This window comes from Leuciscus leuciscus (assembly GCF_965113295.1).
Source record: "Leuciscus leuciscus genome assembly, chromosome: 22".
NCBI classification, from domain to species: domain Eukaryota; kingdom Metazoa; phylum Chordata; class Actinopteri; order Cypriniformes; family Leuciscidae; genus Leuciscus; species Leuciscus leuciscus.
The window spans coordinates 32,763,046-32,784,874 of record NC_138746.1 but is presented as its reverse complement, the minus strand read 5'-3'; the positions used below and the strand labels follow the sequence as shown (position 1 = coordinate 32,784,874).

Sequence of the window (21,829 nt, the reverse complement as noted above, 5' to 3'; positions counted from 1 at the left end):
AAATTGTTGCAGTAAAAACAGTAATATTGTGAAACAATATTACAATAATTGATTTATATTTGAATATCTTGTAAAATGCAATATATTCCTGTGATGCAAAGCTGAATTTCCAGCATCATTACTCCAGTCCATCCTAACATGCTGATTTAGGACTCATAATTATTAGTTATTTTTGGTGCTTAATTATTAATAATGGTTCTTATTATTATCTATGTTGAAAACAGTTTTTGCTGCTTAATATTTTTGTGGAAACGATAATCATTTTAGTTCTGGATTCTTTGATTAATTTGTAACATTATACATGTCTTTACTGTGATTTTAATGCATACTTTCTGAATAAAATGATTAATTCCAATCTTTATTATCCCAAACTTTTAAATGGTAATGTATGATGTTTTCCACAAAAATATGAAGCAGCAAAATGGTTTTCAACACTAATAATCATAAATGTTTCTTGAGCATCAAATCACATATTAGAATGATTTCTGAATGATCATGTGACACTGAATTCAGATTTGATCACAGGAATAACAGGAATAACAATATTGCATAATACATAATATTGTATTTTTCATCAAGTAAATGCAGCCTGGTAAGCATAACAGACTACTTTTAAAAACATAAAAAATCTGAAATTATCCTAAACTATTGTATGTATAAAATGTATAATAAAACAATAATAAAGATAATACTGCCTACCCCAAGTCTGCATTTTAGTAGTCAAAAACATGGAAATAACACAGAAATTCAGGCCAGGAAAAATCGGAGCAAAATCTTCTAAAGTCATGGAAATTTGTATAATGAATATATATTGTTCTGTTTTTGTTCTGCTCTTAATATTTCATTTTCAAGAAATGTTGCCCTTTGTTAGTGCCTGCGTTGAGTAAAATATTAATTTGTCTGTCTGTTGGTCTAATTGGATACATTTGTACACTAAAAAGTACAATTATTCAAATCTATTTTTCCAAAGCCTAACATCTGACGTACAAATGAGAATCTGTGTGAAATGGTCTGAATGACTTCTGAATGTAACATGAGGTCTCGAGCGAGTCCAGTCATGGATGTGTGTGAGGCGTCACTGAAACACACGGCTGGTGTGAGAGTGTTCTCCGGGACACACAGATCTAGAGGATTACACAGTGCCAGATTCTCCAGCTCTTCAATCTCTCCTGTCCTCATATGCACCACAATTCATTCTCTTCATTCGTCCACTGTCGTTACGTACAGTCCCGCTTACACATTTACAATGTACATGTGCATGTAAACGTTTGAGCACAATTTGTATGTCTTTGTTTGCACTTCAGATATAGGACAGAATATGCGTATTGGCGTGCAGTCCGAACGAATGGAGCTTTTCTCTGGATTTTGGCCCGAACACAGAGTACTCCCCCCATATGCCTGGCTGGGATAGGAATAATAGAGAGTGAGGAGTGGATGCTGGAAAACTGTCGTGGATCAGAGGTAAGTCTCATGCTGATGGTAGATTATCTGAACGTGCTCCTGCCGTTTATCAAATATTAATAAAACATCATATAGAGAAAATGTGAAGATGTGTGCTGAATCCGATGCTAATGACAATAAAGCCTGAACCCAGAGTATGTGCACTTCAGTTTTGACGTGAAGGCTAGCATATGTGACATTCGCTGCATCCAAAATAGCAGAGCATACTGTATAGTAAGTACTTGGTTTAGGATAGAAATGTTAAACAATCGACAAAAATAATCAAGAAAACTCATAATTTTGACCTAATTTCACAATTTTTTTAATTGAAAATAAGCTTATATAATTTACTGTCAATGTGAGAGCCTGAGAGGACAAGAAACATTAGCGAAGCGTTTTCATCATATTAGGCATTAGATTAATAATGAATGTGTACATACAGAATTTTGAATGAATTTAATTAACTTAGTTACCTAGCTTTCCTGGTAGCCTTCAGTAAATTAACATTTCCAAGAAAATGATTCATAAAACATAAATATCAGTTGACCCTGTGTTTACTTGCTTCGCCGACACAGATGACAATGAAAAGACTAAAAGGAGGGGAAGAGACGGCAAGATAAGGAGAATGAGAGAAAAAGGAAGAGTGATGGAGATGAGGAGAGAGCAGGAATTGACAAATAATCTTCTGCCCACTGACATGTTTTTAAAGCTATTGTTATCCAATCTCCATGGCCTTCAAATGTCTTGAAATGCACATATGTAGATCAGAGAAATCTACATTTTCATCCCTTCACTAGATCAAGTTTGGGACCTCAGTTATTATGAAACCCTGCATTCTGCCCACAGTTTTGCTTATATATTTCCAAAAAACATACGGTACCAGTAGATGACGAGGTACCCGCTCCAAACTCAAGCGTCATTGGCTGAGTCAGCTGTCAACATTGGGCCGCTCAAACAAACAGAGCAATGTTTTGTTAGCGCCTCGCTCTCAACCACTGAATGACTTGCTTAAAAGTCTCTACACATTAAACTAGGAAAGAATAAAAGTATTTCAACATCAAACTTTTAGTTTGCATGTGTTTGCTGCATACGTGTGTGTGTGTGTGTGTGTGTGTGTGTGTGTGTGTGTGTGTGTGTGTGTGTGTGTGTGTGTGTGTGTGTGTGTGTGTGTGTGTGTGAGAGAGCGAGAGAAAGGGGGCAAGAGGCAGCCAGTGTGTTTTATACGGTGCGTTAAACAGAGAACAAAGTGAAGTCAGTTTTAATAGTCAAACATTAAAATGCCTTCCCTCAAGCAGCCCCCAAGATCACACGCTCTCACACACACACGCGTTCACACACTGACACACACAGACGCGTTCACACACTGACACACACACAGCTGGTATTCAAATGGAAACGTTCAGCGCCGTGGGTCAAGGATGGATTGAAACTGTTAACAGATCCTGGTCTGGCTGCGCTCCTCCACTTCCTCTGTGTAAACAGTGTGAGGATCACTGGAGGCACACACACACACACACACTGCAGAGCTAGGTTACCTTTGCTGCCCTGCTGTTTTTTGGCAGCGGTGGCGTCCTCGGACTGAGCCAGACGTCTGAGCACATCTGCCAGCGCAGCCTTCATCACCGTCAGCTCGTCCTCCTGCTGTTGAACCCGCAGCTCCAGAGACGACAGCCGGTCCTGCACGTCGGAGGTGCTCGCCGCTGAGATGCTGTCATCTGGCACACACACAGAGATGCATTTCTCATCAGAGAGTACAGATACATGATATAGAAGTACACGATCTTCACCAAACATCGATGCACCTCTTGATGGATATAACATCTCAACATTTATTTCCATCAAAAGGGTCATCAATGTTTGGTCAGGATCTTGTATTGTCAATGCAAGAGTCCAGCACTCTGTAAAGTCTCCTCCAGCACATCCCAAACACTTTCAGTCAATTTAAGATCTGGACTCAGAGGAGAAAACAATTCTTCATGCTCCTCACAACCATTCTTTCACAATCTGAGCCTGATAAATCTTGACATTGTCATCCTGGAATATGGCCATGATGTTTCTTCATACATGGTTGTTTAAGAAATGAAAAACTACACACTCCATCAATTATGGTTAGAAGAACTGTTCCCAAACATATAACATGCTAGAAACATAATAATCACTGCATATACAGACACACTTAAATTTGTTTCCATTCACTCTGATATAAATGGCTCTTCTCTGGGTTATTTCATCAAATGAAAGTGTAAACTATTCCACAGAACTCTCCTACTGTAGTGTTGCTTTAAACCAATCCTCTGTAGTCTAGATGAATATATGCTCAGAAGTCAGCAAACTCACGGCCCATATAGAGCCTCATCGTTCTTCAAAGCACATTTGCCATCGATAAGTAACATCCGAGCTTTCCCAATCCTGAAGTCCAGACACCACCAATGTCAACAAACAACATGGAGAAAGAGCTTGCGGCCGTTTATGCACAGAAAAAATATGAATGAGACAGTGAGAGAAGAGGGCAGATTAAAGATTAAATCAGCGGTGAGCAAATGGCATTTTTCTGCATTGAGCCTCGGCTCTTTCCTCCTGCAGTTTCACCGGCTGCAGCTTTTGCTGCTCTCTTGCATGTCAGAGAAAATGAACACTGAAAATCTGGATCTTATGTCTTTCCTCTGTGGAAAACAAAAGAAGATATTTTGAAGAATTCTGGTGAACAAACAGTTTTGACTTTTATGGTATGGCCAAAAAATAAAATAATTATTGAGACAAATATCTTCTTTTTTTCCAGAAGAAGGAAGTCATTTGGAATCTCACGAGGCTGAGAAAAAAGTTGATTTTGGGGTGAACTTTCCTTCAAGTGTTTGTTTGCTGCAGAAGGTCATCAGTATTCCTGGGAACATCAGTGCTGGGCTCTGGATGGGGGGCATGGGCTGCCAGGCGTTACTGTGGTCGGGACTTTGAGTGCTGGACTGGTTCCCTGATCGAGGAGGCCCAGCATTCTCAGCTGCGGTTAGCTCGTTTAAGGGGCATAAAATACCATATAACAACTCAAACTCTCACACACCAACACATCTCGGATCCAAGCTTGAAACCAGACCGTAGGACATTTTTACACCACTTATAAATCACTGGAAGTACTCTCATTCTCACCCACACACAATTCGAACAAACAAAACGCATGGGCGCAAATACGAGAAGCCTATTAACACACCGCACATCCAGTCATATTCCCCACATAGCCTTAATGATAACGGAGCCTGCAGTCTTCAGGTCGACACACACACACACACACACACACACACACCAAAAGTATTGCATTATGATAAACCACACATTTCAGCCTTAAACCATTTTTTAAGAAAAGGGACGAGTCAAAATGATATATGATTATAGGTATTTTATCTGCTCTGGATAATTCTATATACCTTGCAATCTGAATCGTTTAGATTTCAGAATGCACATTAACATCAAAATTTACAACAGTGCATAACAATTCTACACTGCACGCTGTATCTGTGTGAGACTGTTGCTTACTGTGGAAATCAAACATAGCTTTAATGATATTTAATTTTATGAATTTTATTGCTGTTTATCATCAACCCGTAACCATTTCATCCCTACAAAAAAGGGACTCTCTGTGCACTCTAACCCAGAGTCCATTATTAGACAAAAAGCCGAACGCATTAGCTAGATCCTCCGCCAACAGCTGAGCTAACACACTTTACAGTTAGTTGTTAGCACAGAGATCAATCGGTTCAATCTGGCAACCGCAACCATGGAGAGAGAAACGATTCAATCAAACTCCTGGAGCCGTCCAAGCCATCGTGAGTCAGAGACGCCAATCCAGCGCAAACTACTGATCGATACTCAGTCTGTCAGAACTGCATATCAACCCTCTCATTCCTGCCTCAGGATCACCAATACTACCATTAATCACCTTAGTCCTGTTTATTTTCGTAATTTCCTTTTTAAAGTCAACATCTGAAGGCCAAATTATTGCAACATCCCCGAGAATAATCAGTGGTGAATTTCTGCTGCTATATCAACCGTAAATATCCAGCTGAATTTGATGTAAACATGTGTTTGTCTATTTGCGATTGATAATGGCAGCAGTCCTTCATCAAATGAAGGAGGCAAATTGGGATCAGAATTCCTCCCTCAGGATCCACATCAGGATGCTAAGCCAATAGCAGAGTGACGACGAAGACTATTTCTGAGGCAAACGTACAGCTTCTAGTTCGCAGAAATGTTCTTTGGAAGATCAAACCTTAATATGGGGATGTGCTTTCACAAGATTTACAATGCTAATCTCATGCTACAATTGAAGATTAAACCATCTTAAGCCAGGTACACACTGAGCGATTATTGTCTTGAGAGTGATGTTTAGTTAAATAAGTTTATATTGTGTGGCATGGCATGAGACATAAATTAATTGCTTAGTGTGTTTTAAAATGCTTGAACTATGGAGCACCTAAGGGGACATGATGATAGAAAAAGCAAAAGATGGGAGGAAAGTTATATTAAATGCTTTTGTGAGCAAACACAAAGCTTCTTGGGGGGAAGGGATACTTTTTTGAGACAACGTAAACAGTTTGTCAGCAAATACATATAAAGTTTCTCTGAGGAAAACAAAAGCATTTAAATATTATTTTCCATCTGATATTCATTTCCATCATCATGTCCCCTTAGGGGCTTCATATATTTAATTGTGCAAACACTGTAAAAAATATATATATTTGGAAGTAGTTAAATAAAGATTACTGGAGTACATTTCACAAGAAAATGTATTTAAGTCTTTCTACTTCCAAATTACATGCTTAATTCAATGTTTTACTTGCCATTTCTTTGAGGTCATTTGTGAAATTTACTAGCAATTCCCAAATACTTTTTTTTTTTTTTTAAAGGAAATCCTACACCTTTTTTTCCTGTGTAGTTAGAATAGCACAAATAATTAGGCTTATCAAGCTTGAAAAGAAAGGAGAAAACATTTGCTATGTTTTGTTGTCAATGTCAAATTCGCAAATGTATCTGTACTAACAAGCAAAAAAAAAAAGCAGATACCAAAGCAGACAAAAATGGTCTATATTAATAAATGTCAATGTTTGACTGTAAAGGTGCAGCCACATTTATCACTGTTCAGTGAATTTTTGATTGCAAAATTCAGTCAACTCAATAGAAATCCACACGATTGGGAAAATTATTCACAGATTTCGCAACAGGTTCAAGATGGTCATGTGAATTCGCTATGTTAACCAACAGAAAGCTGCTTGGTTCGAAAATGACTCAATGTGACCGCCAATTTTATTCACTTTGATACGATTGGCAATTTTGATACGTCAAGTCATTACTTGTCCAAAGTACAATCTGATGTAGAGTAGTCCAGAACCGAGAACCACTGACCTAAAGAACCAGAACATAAGTGAATGTTCACAAGTTAACATAAAAAACACTACACACACGAACCAACGTCACTTAAACAACTGTTTTATCTAAGTAAAAAATGTACCAAGAAATTAAAAGCAAACATCTCAAGGTTGCAGGAAGTAGTTCATAAAATCCAAAGTCTGGAGTGCTGCAAAACGCCACAATATTTCACTTGCTCCCCCTGCCCACAGTTTCCTCCCTGTCTGCAGGTCCTTCCTCTCAAACCATCTTATCTCAGCGGCCCACGGAAACATGGAGAGGGCAAACATTAATAACACAATGCATTTCTTTGAGAGGAAATGGCTTTGGGAGGTTGTTTGATACTGGCAGTTCGTACGGAAAAAAACAGGGCAGAGCGAGCGTGCTAAGAAGAAAGAGAAAGGGAGGGTTCGAGGGTGGACGAGTATCCCCAGGTAACCTCCACCGAATATATCAGCGGCATGACGTTTCTGGGGTACACCTAAACTGAGGGGAAACCTGCCCTCCTCCACACTTCTACCCATGAGTCCTTGCAGGGTACAAGAGGAAGGAAGGCCTGTGCACATGTCATATTTCACAATAGCTTGTCAAATTCCTCAGTTTTCTCCCCCACCCCTTAAGCACGTACACACACACACACACACACACACACACACACACCCGAACTAACATGCATTCCCTCTGAATGAAATTGATTTATTTATCTCGCATTAAACATGTGCTAACATCCCATGCTCAGACCAGAGACCAACAAACACTCACACACACAACTCCAGTGAGATCCTCGACTCGCTGCAGGACAGTCCCGTGGCGCGCCGCCAGATCGCACGCTCGTAAGGCGTTTTTGGCATGCTTGATTCTGTCTATGGAGGAAGTCCTCAGGGTTAAATGGCAGATTTTGGAGCTGAGATAAGACTCTGTTGTGCAATCAGACACATTCAGGATCGAGTCACACACAAACACAACGTTCGAAAGCATTGATTGATGTGTGTTGTTAATGTTTAGCATTTGCAACACTTATTCATAACAGATAGCCTTGATAATCTGACGTGGTGTTTAGCTGCGCGCTTCCGGAGTACGAGATAAGGATTAGATGAAAGCAAAGACTGGTCCCACACAGAACTAGTTTGGACTTGACCCTCGAGAAAAGCGGTAGAGACGTCTCTTACCTGGCAAAAAAAAAAGAAAAAAAAAGATCAAGTCACGCTGACGGGGTTAGAAGATGATTAAAACACTTTGCACACTTGTAAACTGGAGTAAAGCACATGGCTGTACATGTCTGAACTGGTTAAGTGTATGTGTGAGTCTTATATGGTTTAGAAGACAAAACATTTAACTGAAGTAGGGTTATTATACACTCGCATGCATGTCATAACTAAATGTTCAGTGAACACTTTGAAAAGTACTATAGAATTATCATGTTCTTTGGACCCATCGTGTACAGTAAGGTAGCTATATGGGTTAAGGTTAAGTTTAGGGATAGATTTAGACATATAACATTCTTTTTAAGTCTAATCATTTTCTGTCTAATCCCTTAAGACATAACTGACTGTGTTTACATTAATTTTGCGTCATAAAAGCATGAGATGCCTCTAAAGCACATGCAGCGTCATCACACATCTGTGGTTAAAAACTACACTCAGAATCCATCCAAAGTCATTGGAGAGAGAATCTTGATATATGAGTGTGAATCAAGATGAGATTTCACTAATTTGACCAAATTAACTATATATATTGTTTATTTGCAAGTGGAAACATAAGAGATCTTCAGATCGGGCTGCTATAACAATGTGTCCAGTCAACCATGTTTTGACTGATTTGTTATCTAGACTGCTGATTTTGATATTCTTTCAGGGTTTATGTTACACTACAGGGTATAGTACAGTAAGTGTAGCACTTAATCAGTGTATGTAGTGGCAAACAGTTTGTCTGAAACATAGTTGACAAGCTCACCAGGGAAAACACCTCTTTCTTTGTAATATCAAAATGGTTTAATCATTTAATGATTAAGCTTCACAACTAGCAGATATGTTGCACTGATAACATATATAAACTTAAACCAATAGTTGTTTTATTGAGAAAGCATATTGTTTTTACACTTTTTTTTTTTTTGCTAATGTGAAAAATAACCCTCATATACAACGACTCAGAGATGGTCCAAAGAAAACAGTAGGACCACACTCATTTTTGTGTTACCATATTTTTTCAACAATGCATCTTGGTAATAACTGTTTGAAATTGTACCATGGTATTCTTTGAAGTAACTTTGAGTAGTAAAAAATGGAAGCTGTGATACTCAGTCTTTGCAGAGGTGAGCTCATACAGGAAGTGACCTCAGCGATGTGGGCGCTGAGAGTGAAAATACTGAAATAAATTTACACTTCGTTTTCATTTTTCTAAGAGAGAAGCAGTGACGCACCTCCGCTGAGAGGTGTAATCTCAACTACGTTTGTATGAAGAACTCTCAGTTAGATTCACACCACACAACTAAACCTGAAATCTAACAGGAGATATTCATAACACTAAATAGATTTTTGCATTTCTGAATAAAGCAAAAAAAGCCAACCTCTCTTTTTGTGGTGATGTGGCTTATAAGACTACTGTAAATGTACTTGTGACACAGAATCACGCGCACGCGCACACGCACACACACAGCTCCAGACAACCTCAGGGAACTGAGTATCATTGCTGCATGTTTGCAATATGAATTTTACATAATAAGTCAGCATGTCTACACACAGGGGATTACACACTCATACACGTGTACCAGATATGAGAGCACACATTTGCATACAGAGACTCCGTGGCTCTGCCCTCATCTCAAGGTTATGAGCTTCACCACCACAGCGTTCAGTAGGGAATGACTTCTTTTGCTGCCAAGGCCTTATTAATGAGTCTTTATGTTTTACTTGAATCAGATCATACTGTCTGTTTGAATGAAACAATTCAAAACCCTGAGTCAGCAATTCATTTGCATTTCAAAAATGACTCAATGTTGAAAGCATTTGTGCTGCTTAATATTTCTGTGGAAATCATGATCATTTTTTTCAGGATTCTTTGATGAATAGAAAAGTTCAAAAGAGTAATATTATGATATTTTTCACCCAGCCTTTTTCCTAATCAAATCTAACCTTCAAAAGTTGATTCCATAATCCTTACATCGAATGCATAAATTGTCTGAAAGTCATAAAGGAATACAGCACCCAGAAATTAATATTCTGTCATCATTTACTCGCCCTCATGTTTGTTCTAAAACCCATATGACTTTCATTATATGGAAAAGTGTCACGTCATGTGATTCTGTGAAGAAAGTCATTTAAGTTTGGCACAAGATGAGGCTGAAACTCTAACGGAACATTAATTTTTTGGGGGAAATACCTCTTTAAGCCAAAGGTTTTGCGGAGTCGTTCTGATTTGAAGGGCTGTGTGTGTTTGTAAGAGTGTGTCCTGCAGCTTTATGAATGAGATTCTTCAGCAGAATAGCAGACATGTAACAGACATGATTAACTACACAGCACTGAAGCTTCATGTTAATGATTCACTGTAATGTCCCGAGGCTCGACACACGATACACACACACACACTCACACAAAACCACACTCACACATGGATAGGGGCTGGTGTGAGATTAGATGATGATAAGAGGCACAGAGCAGTGTTGTGACATGCGTTTTCACCACCTTCTCTCCTTAGATTGTGGACAGATTTAGCTGATGCTCAAAAGACTAAGCAACTGTTAAGAGAGCTGCAGGCCTGCATGTTGCATGTGCTTTTGTTATCACGATTAAAATATGATTAATCATGCAGCCCTACGATTGGCCGTCGAAACTACCATAATGACCAGTTTTACCAAAACTACCAAAAACGCAGTATACACTGCAAGGACGTGTTTAACTTGACCATATAATATTTCCATGTGACTAATAATCCGGAAGTAATTTCAGAGTAATGGCCATGGCTGTGTTCAAATAGCATAGTTTTATTTTACCTACCATGCAATTCTTTTTATTTTTTTACATTTACATTTTTTTAATAAAGTTTTTTTATTAAAATTTTTTGCATGGTAGGTAAAATAAAACCTGTAGCTGTAGTTTGCCTTTTTAACCAAATAATTCTGTGTAATAAATACCTTAATTAATTTGATGGTTTATTGAACTTGTAGGGTCATTAAACATAATTTGTGGCCACTACTGCAGTGTGCTCGACTTGACCTTCCACAACAGTGCAGCAAAACTGGTAGAAAAATCATTTGAACACTCTGCCGATAACATTTTAACATTGAATTACCAGCAAAAATAAAAAAAAGTGTTACTTAAAGTTATCAGTTATTTAATTATCAGTAAATCAACCATGAACTGACTTCAGCTGAACAACAGCGGAAATGCAAAATTTTTTCTATTATCAGTGTAAAGCTGCTTTGAAACAATCTATATTGTATAAAGTGCTATATAAATAAAGGTGACTTGACTCTAAATGTTAACTCGCCACTCTCTGAATTAAACATACATCAAAATGACGTGATGTGACAGAAGTGCTCTGAAACTTTTCTGAACACCATCTGAACGGAACAATATGTACAATTTCACATAGTATGTCTAACCAATGGTAGGCATCATGCAGTGCAGTACGCTAGTCTTCAGTTCTGAACACAGGCAGTGCCAGCGCGTGCCCAAGAATGAAGGTTTGCCTTGTGCTGTAATTATAAAATGCACGTCTGCATGAAGTGCTAATTATCGAGCAGCAGATTCCAGCATCTTGCCTCGCAGCGGCTTCAGATTGTTTAGCGCGTGTGCTGACACGTTCGTTTAAAGACATTAGACTGTGCATTCGGGCCAACTGTGAGTGCGGAGCAAGTGTAGAGACAGGGTTACGCAGCGCTGATGCTGATAGATGAGTGGATTACTGCACAGAGAACTGCACATCCACTCTACTAACACACATTCATTTAGTCTGCGTTATTTAATAGATAAACATGATCTTATCAGAATCAGAATCAGAAAGAGCTTTATTGCCAAGTGTGCTTGCACCCACAAGGAATTTTTCTTGGTACTGAAGCTTCCAGTGCACATATACAAATACAAATACAACAAGAAACATAGTAATACAAATTCTAAGAATAAAATATATTTTAAAAAAATAAAATAAAAATAGTATAAAAAGTAAAAAAAAAAAAAAAAAAAAAAAAAAAAAAAAAAAACGGTTTAATACACACGTCGCTACTACATCGGCCTCCAGCCACTCTGATATATTGTTATCAGCATTGGCTATTCATCGACCTCTAACTACCACTGTTACAAATAATAATGGGGCAGATCCACGGTACAGTGATAGTATCAGATACCATCATCATAATACCATGGTACACCAAAGTCCTTCAAAGAAAACTACAGAAACACCATCCATCATATGAAAGTCCACAAATACATGGCCAAAAAACGATGGTAATCCCGTGGTAGTTTGTTTTTTTAATACTTTGTTTGTGCAAACATCATCTAAACGTGATTTCCTCATGGCTAATGTTTTTGTTGTGCTTTGAAAAGTCATTTATATCTGTGCAGACGTCCAGCAATGCAGAAGCAGAAGAGCTAGTAGTTTCTATTCTTATGGTTTGGATATCGATTGCACAATTCCAAACTAACCTCTGACCGCTAGATAAACTTAAACACATGAACACATCCTACACAAACACACACCCACACACACACACACACACACACACACACACAGCAGACAGCGGCTGTCCATCTGTTAAAGTTGTCTGAGAGACTCTCTGCTGGACTCTCGCCTAACGTACATCAAGTCCAGCGCCAAATACCAGCAGACGGTTGTAACAGCACCTGTGTGTGTGTGTGTGTGTGTGTGTGTGTGTGTGTGTGTGTGTGTGTGTGTGTGTGTTTGTGTTTGTGTGTCTGCTCACCCATATTCTGGGAACAGATTAATAGCCAGAAGTGAGCTTTAAAAAAATATTTTTTTTTAGAAAATGCAGTTTTTGCAGAAGATTTCCATTAGGGTTAGGGTGTTCTTAGATAATGTACAATGCGGTATGTAAATATATCCATATAGCACAGTGCTACCACCAGTTATTGACCATTTAAAGTGCTAAAGAAACACGCATGAATGAGAAAATATTGAGTGGGACGAGCACAAGGTTATAATAATTCTGAAGCCATTAATAAAGAACTCAATGAGATAGGCTACATGTGTTGAATGCTACACCGCCAGAGCACACAGTCGGTTATGTCTGAAGTGAACATAAACAGTTGGGTGTATATCAGTGGTCTTAAAGTGACAGCAGCCTAATATACCTTCTGCAGTCTGTGTCATTCAAGTTAAACAACGAAAGACAAAAGAGGAAATGACTCACTGCTCTTGACTGAATAACTTTTGAATCTTTAATAAGAAACAATTTATATTTAATTCATACAGTGAAGACTGTGTTTTAGTGTTTTATTTTGCATGAAAATCGATACTTCGCTATGAGAACACATGCATACGCTCACACTCACAGTATCAATCGCACAGTCTATTCTCTGCTGTCTGCGTCAAACTAAAACGCAAAGTATTAAAATCATTCAGTTATCATAAATTATCATTCAACGATTCCTACATTTGCAATATTTCAACCTTACTAGCTAGACATAGAAGTCTATGGATTGTCCTGCAACTACAGCAGATTGCTAGGTAAATGTGTGTGTGATGTAATATACACGGGTATAATTGTGCTGCATGTTTTTCAGTATATGCTTATAAAAGATGTGACGAGATAAAACAACTGAAAGAGGTGTTAGAGAGAGAGAGAGAGAGAGAGAGAGAGAGAGAGAGAGAGAGAGAGAGAGAGAGAGAGAGAGATGAACTTTGGTAGTATAATTGTTACGCAAGAGTTTAATTTTCAACACTCCTTTACTGTCTTAAAAACTGAAGTGTGTATTTTCAGTGCCAAACAGAATTGCAAAGATTGTGTTTTCAAACAGGTTTCTGTCATTCCCCATTGGTCAGACAAACAGAAAGCCCCACCCCAGAGCTCTGCCATTGGTTGAGCCTGTGTTGCCGTGCTGAGCGGGTCTGAACACTTAAACAAACAGAGCAAAGTTTTGAAAGCGCCACAGAGACTCAGTGTTTACACTTAGAGGAAATAAACCTTTAATGGTTTACTTACAGTTGTCTCCGCATTCAAACCCGGATAGGAGAAAGTGTTTTACCAGTTTTTTTTTACGTTTTATTTTTTTATTTCATTAAAGAACCTTTATTAAACTTCATCTAAAGAAGATGAGAAAAGAGTACATCACAGAAGGAAATTTACATAGAGAAGGAGGTAAACAGTAATGTGTGTGTACCATCTGCAAGGAGACATGCAAACACACTCCATCCAAACACCAGCTGAACACATACAGTACACTGCAGGCACACACATATGGTGTGAGCAAAGACACACACACACACACACACACACACACACACACTAGTTAATCGTTCACCTTTTTTTATTGTTTTGTTAACCACGGTTTATTACAATGAAAGGAAGAAACACCCTGACCAGAGGCAGTATTCAGCCACTGAACCTGTGTATTTCTGTTTCACATCCTCAATAGAGATAGTCTAACCTTTCACACACACACACACACACACACACACACACACACACACACACACACACACACACACACACACACACACACACACACACACACACACACACACACACACACACACACACACACACACACACACACACACACACACACACACACACACACACACACACACACAATAGACCATGCTTTTTATACAGTATAAACTGTATTTTGTTTTATCCCCAAACCTTAAACCTAGTCATCACAGAAAACTTTCTGCATTTTTTAATTTTCAAAAAACATCCCATGTTATGATTCATAAGCTGTTTGGACCCCACAAGGACAATGATTTCAGATATTGCCATCTCTGTCCCCATAATATAAGGTATACCTGAACCACACACACACAGAGACACACACACACACACACACACACACACACTTTTACTGAGAGATTTGCTTCTACTCCCCCAAGCCAGTTCTCCATGAATGAGACACCACAAACAGACTCTGTACAGACGTGGCATCCCAATAAAAAGCCACAAGACACAGAAACAAGCATCTACACACACGCACACTAGACACAACATCGTCTAACTAGAGAAAAGACAGTTTGTCAAGATAATCTGTGAATGCTGACTTGAGAAAACCTCATCATGAAGTTCACAAATGTTTTAAAAGCCTTAAAGTTTGAAGGTTATATCGACTGAAACAGAACGATATTTACATCTGTGGTTGAAACACAGCTTACAGAGGAACAGGTTCTGCGTGGATGAATCTCATCCTGTAACTTTACCACACGGATCTGAATAGTTTCATCAAGAGTTTCATTAAGAAAAAAGAACCGGTATGAGTACTTCTAAATACTATGTAGTTAATATAAGCATATAGAATATATGCTGCCACGGTAACTAGACTTTATTTTGTTTATGGGCATGACATGCACTGACTACCATTCATAAATCTAAATCAAGGTAGATTAGATTTTTAAATGTTTTTGAAAGAAGCTTCTAATGCTCACCAAGGCTGCATTTATTTGACCAAAAAAGAAAATATTACCATTTAAAATAATGTTTTTTTATTTTTTATCATCTGAATATATTGTAATTTATTCCTGTGATCAAAGCTGGATTTTCAGCATCATTACTCCAGTCTTCAGTGTCACATGATCCTTCAGAAATCATTATAATATACTGATTTGATGCTCAAGAAACATTTCTGATTATTATCAAAGTTGAAAACTGTTTATTTGAAATATAAATATTTTGTCTTTACTGTCACTTTTGATCAATTTAATGTGTCCTTGCTGAATAAAAACATTAATTATATATATATTTTTAATCTTACTGACCCCAACCTTTTTAACAGTAATATATGCCTGAAAATTTGCGCCAAATTAAACACGTTTAACTCAATAATTTAAACACTTTCTAATAAAAAAAATAGGTTAAAATGAACACTTTTATAATCAATAATTAACTTTTAACATAAAACTTGCAGTACAGTCCTCCTAACATTCCCTCAACAAAAGTTCATGGATCTTCTACACTAAGAAAATGCCTAAGGTGAATTATTTGAAAAGACAGCCTGAGAGTCTGTGCTAAATGTGGTGGATTGAGTAAGAAATGTTCAGTGCAAGTCTACAGAATTGATGTTTGATCATGTCCTGAGGTAAAAGTGTGCGTTCGATCGGTTAGGAGAGGCAATGCACGGGACATCAGAACTGGCTGTAGGTCTGAGCCAAATCTGCTGGAGGAAGCCTGAAGCATCCAGCCAGAACATTCTCAATGCATGTTGAACGTTCAAAGGAAAAATTGTGTTTTGGGGCAATATTTCATCATGCATTGCAAGAAAAACATTGCAAGCTAGAAAATGAGGAATTTTGCAGAAATTTTGCAGTCAAGCCAACATAAATTTATAAAAAAAATATTTATTTTGAAGTACAACTAACCACACACAACTCTCTCCGGGGTGGTGACCATTTACAAGCATTCAAATGAACTGCTTGAATCCCACTAAACACACACACACCGCTGAGATGCATCAATGTAGTGAGGTTAGAGCGTTACACACACTTCCTCTCTGTGTGGTGTGAAGAAGGGAACCTCCACATGACAAAAAGGAAGACTCTTGCTTATTCATTGAACACACACACATGCATCTCAATCACACACACACAACCCTCCCCACAATCCCGCTGTGCTGCATTACCGGTGCAGTGGTTGTTCAGCATGGCCGTAGAGTTACACACTGTCGCGCTGTCTTCCATTCTTCACCGCTGCACGAGATCTTGTCTTCTACGCTTCTCCTCGTCTGTCTGTCTGTGCCTGTGTCTCTCTTTCTCTGTCTCACACACACATTCTTCTGTTCTCGCACGGTGCTGCACACATACGCCCGCTCACACAAAAGCCAGGGCGAGCGAGTGAGCGTGAGGGTGAGCGAGAACAAGGGAAACTAGAGGAGGAGGAGATAAAGGGATAAAAAAAGAAAATCTTGGTTGGCTTAGGGAGTGGCTAAAGCTCCCCTGCTCGAGCGTCTTAAACCTCTGCTGTTCCAGCGGACACACACACACACGCACAGTGCACTGGGACGGGGGGAGGGGAGGAGAACACGTGGAGGTGTCAAAGCTTCAGGAGAACGGCCACGCACACTAAAGCGCTCTGAAATGAGCCAGTGTTGCCTCTAAAACCTCTCACTCTTCCACTGATCATTCGTCCACCAGAGCAAAAACATCATCTGTACTGTACCAGACCTGTACAGTGGACACACACACACACACACACACACTGCTTACATCACACAGCGGCAACTCGAAGGTGCTTTTTCCATTTTATTTGACCCCTGATGTGACTTGGAGATATGAAATCATATTTCTGAGAACAAGCAGTTAATTCAGAAGCACATTTGTAGGTTACCTAAGCAAACAATTTTTTTTTTTTTGTTTTTTTTTTTTTACAATGCTTTGTTATCTGCTGTTCTTTACCAAGAAAGTCTATTACATTATTTAATTTTTTAAAAACGTCATGCAGAACAGTTCAGTATAATATAATACAACATAATATAATATAATATAATAGTGCTTTAATCCGATTAAAATAATTATCTAATTAATCTGAAATGTTTCTGTAATTAATCGCAATTAATCGCACCTGAAATGAAATTTTTTAACATAGCTTTATATTATAATAATTTCACATTTAAACTCCAAATTAATGTAGAAACAACATAAAGACCATGGGCCCTATCTTGCACCCAGCGCAATAGACTTTGTACAGCGACGCATGTATCATTCCTATTTTGCACCCGCGCACAGTGGACTTTTCCCTCCTCAGACGCACGTCTGTAAACTAGGAAAAACACTTGCGCTCCCGGCGGCGGTTCAGCGCAAAGAGGAGGCGTGTTCCGGCGCAAACGTTCCCTCATGCTATTTTGCAGGTTTAGAAAACAATTCCGCCACTAACCGAAAAAACCTTGTTTAAAGTCAGTGGCGCGTTGCGCATGTTATTCATATGCTATTTTAAGGGCGCATGCTTGGCCATAATCAATGTAGCGTGTGCACAACGCGCATACACTTTGATTCTCTCATCTACACAGAAGCAGCAGTTTTCATTTTTGCAAATCATACGATAGAACGATAGATAGAACGATAGATAGAACGATAGATAGATAGATAGATAGATAGATAGATTATTTATTTATTATAAATCTAGCTTACACATTTACACAAATTATCATACGCCTGTTTAACTGAAGCTAATTTGTGTGGGTTTCTCCATCCCCAATGTCTCTTCTCTGTGTTTTACGGCCGTGACGAGAGTGTTGGTCTCCTCGGCTGTGAACCGCTCCTGGCGTGCGTCTGACAAATCCGCCGTTATAATAGCAATCCGCCATGGAACAAGCGCGCCTGCTCTTAAAGGGAATGTGAGATGATGCTCTGATTGGTTTATTTCACGTTACGCCCAAACCACACCTATGAATAATGAAGCTACTTCAGACCAACCCATTTTAGATTTGCGCCGGGCGCAAGTCATTTATCCCGCCGGTATGATAGCAACAGCGCCGAGACCCGCCCACAAAGTTACTTGCGTTTTGCGCTTGATACTTGCATTTCAGATCGTTAAAATAGGGCCCCATATCTTATTTTTAAATGTGTTTAATGGCCAGTCTCACCGACACACCAATACTGCTACTGATCTCTCTATGAAATAGATTTTTTCTCAATTTTAGCCATTAATTATATCCATTCAGCATTAAAGTTTAATCGAAAGCTATACATTTGAACATTTATTAGGCTTTAACCACTTTTAATTTAAGTGAACTTAAAACAATCTTCACAGCTCATTATAATACATGTCCAATTTACCTTTGCCTTCAATATATCAGGACTAAATGTTTCCTATTGGCCCAGTCAGACCAGTTCAGATATTCACTTGCCCTGTCAAAATGCACAAAAAGTTGATTTTTTTGTCTTTGACGTATGCAACCGTGTAAACAGTTAGGTCTAACAGGGAGGATATAATAAAGTTATCAAACACTTTACGCTCTTCACTGCATTCATTATAAATTAAATATAGATTAATAAATGACGATAAAGCTACAAACGTTATTCAGGCAAGAGCAGTGGGTGATTTCCTCCTTTTCTTTTGTTCTTTGAATATCCTTAATGACAGAGAGCAGCAGGTTTATTATTAGGCTGCTGTCCCTTTAAGACCTGCCGCACATGATGCGGATCCCATTTTCTAACTCTTTACATTCATTTAAGACTTCATTTAACTCATTTAAGACTGTACTTGCCTGGATACTCGACAAACGTGCATTTTGGCATAATTTGGCGTGTTGTCTGTTCAAGCGCTGTCTGAAGCGGCTTTCTGTGCGCACGAGTGTGTGTGTGTGTGTGTGTGTGTGTGTGTGAGTGTGTGTGTGTTACAGACAGGTGATTCACAGGCGCGCACCAGTATAGCACGACGTTCTCTTTTGTGTCTTATCACGCTTGAACGGTTTAAAAGCATCTGCATGAATAAGAGTGTGGTCATATAATGCAACACCAGCCAAAGGATGACGGGAAAAACGGATTGATGCGTTAATTGCATTAATATTTTTCCAATGTTCATCCCATGACTATCATGCATGAACGACTGAATGGCTGTGTATGTGTTTATGAGCTTTAAGAGCGCCACTCTGAGACTTAGTGTTTGTATACAACTTGTGTGTTTCGTATATCTGCAGTTTATACCCCCCAGAGTTCAACGAGTTGCCATGGTAAGTGTGCCTTGTCGGGCTCTCGTTCAAAAACCACACGGCAGTTTATTAATCTTAGACCTGAGGAGTGCAGCATAGCAGCAGTGTTTAAAAAAGAATGAAACATTTCATTATCCCACGTTTGTGAAGGGGCCAGCCTGTCGCTGAGGAGAGCTATAAAACAATGAGAAGGAGAGCGAGTGAGAGAGAGCATTCCGTTAGCGCACAGCTGCCAAGTTGGAAGAAAAACCAACAACAAAAAGCGACTGGTGAGAAGCCAGAAGGAGAGGAGAACAGAGGAGAGAAAGAATATCGTGGCCACGTACACCGCAATCTTTCAGCGTGAAAAGGCCCATAAAGTGAACAACGGGAGATAACGGCAGTGCGAGGGAAGGTAGAAATGTCGTCGCACACTGGGATACGAGTATCATTCTGACACAGTTACAGGCAAGGAATGAAAAGAAAGTAGGTCAAAGGCCAATCATGGGGGCCGTCTAACTCCCACTCTCACATGCACACGCATGTACACGCAGACTTCATGTCACATTTATTTCAGCTTACGATGAAATTAAAAACCACAAACAGGGAGTACGCCTACATTTGAATGATCAAAGGAGACATATTAGCTCCGTTCCAAACCCTACTAAGCTACATTATCCTACTACTATCTGGCAGAATCCTGAGGCAAATGGAACTTATGATTTGAAATGCAACTGATTTGGAATATTCTACAAAGGCCGGAACTCTGTGTAAAATACAAAGATAGAAGCACACGGGAGACTACATTCACAACTGAACGTTCGCAAAGACCCGCCCCCTTTAGTTACTGTTGCTATGTCCGACAAGCCACGCCGCTCTCACGCCACACCATGTTCTCACGCAGTTAAAATTCATTGCGGAGCAGAGAGGACACTGACAATTTGCTGACAGACAGGACTTCCAAATTTGGTTTTATTTTAAAGAAATTGTAAAAATAAATACTGTTTTGTGGCTCTTTAATGTGTTGTGACTGATCGCTGTAGCACCTCAGTCAAAGCAGCTCGTGAACCGATCATCTTTTTCTTCTAGTTAATTTATAGCATCAAATAAACATGAATAATCATCAGAAGGAACGTGGAAAGACGTCAGTACACACCGTTTTTCAAGTTCAAGTCCACTGAAGTTAATCTACTAAATCTCCTGACCAGTGTTGCCAACTATTTTCAAAGGAAAGTAGCTAACGCCTCCCCTAAAAGTCGCTAAATGTCGCTAGATGACGTCATACGTCAATTAGCATATTCATGACGTCATCGCGGCGTTTTGCGTTCTGCCTGCCTAATGTTTTTTCTCGTTAAAATCATGCTCACATACTGTGTTTTTATATAACATACTATAATATAATATAACATAATATAATATAGCCGAATTGCCAATAAAGCTGTTCTCATTTACTATATATTTTTTTGTCAGACAATAGAACGTAGCTGTTGAATTACTATTTTTTTATATGTGTAAAATAATCTGAATTGAGAGAGTTCGGGAACTGGGTGAACTAAAGCATTGTGATAGTGAGTATTACAAGTGATAAGCACAAGTAATAAAATAAAATGGTCAAACTAAATTCTTTAAATATAAAACAAAAGATAAGTGATAAGTCCGTCCGTGGAAACAACACTGCTCATTCACGTCTGTTCCGTGCTGCTGCTCCTCTCTCAGCCATTCACTGAACAGGGTAGACGCAGAGAGAGGTGTGTGGTGGCAAAGAGAACGCAAACCTCGCGCTCGCAGGACTGTGCTGGCAACATTTGGAGGTTACTGAGGTTTGTCCAAAAAGTAGCTAGATTTGTCGCTAGTCGCTTTTTTGAAAAAATGTCGCTAAAGGGGTCTGAAAAGTCGCTAAAAATAGCGACAAAGGCGCTAAGTTGGCAACACTGCTCCTGACTGCTTTGGCGGACAAAATGGCGGATTCGGTGGATGGCGGATTATGATTGGTCAGATCGCCTGTCAATCAAACTTTAAAAAAAAAAAACTTTTTAATAAACAAATTCTATCTTTTATCAGTACTAAATTCATTATTTATAATTAACATTTTCTCTTCCCAGCAACAAATCTATGCAGAGAACAGACACACACACACACACAAAAAAAGTCCACATTGAGAGGTGCAGTATCATTTTTTTACCTTGAGAATTGAACATGTGACCTTG

The 21,829-nt window shown here is 38.9% G+C and overlaps 1 protein-coding gene and 1 long non-coding RNA gene across 2 annotated transcripts in view; both read right to left on the bottom strand.

Annotated features, from left to right (window-relative positions):
• The window catches only part of eml4 (EMAP like 4), a 70,688-nt gene extending 53,810 nt beyond the window's left edge, over window positions 1-16,878 (bottom strand). The window contains 2 exon segments of the mRNA XM_082154675.1: window positions 2,976-3,155; window positions 16,617-16,878. Coding sequence (XP_082010801.1) covers window positions 2,976-3,155; window positions 16,617-16,674 — 238 coding nt within the window. The 5' untranslated portion in view covers window positions 16,675-16,878.
• On the bottom strand, window positions 13,624-16,609 carry LOC309487131. The gene is made up of 2 exons (XR_014201772.1): window positions 14,567-16,609; window positions 13,624-14,430 (listed from the first exon to the last, which is right to left on the bottom strand). It is a non-coding gene; the product is annotated as an uncharacterized lncRNA (long non-coding RNA).
• Window positions 16,879-21,829: the final 4,951 nt, after the last annotated feature.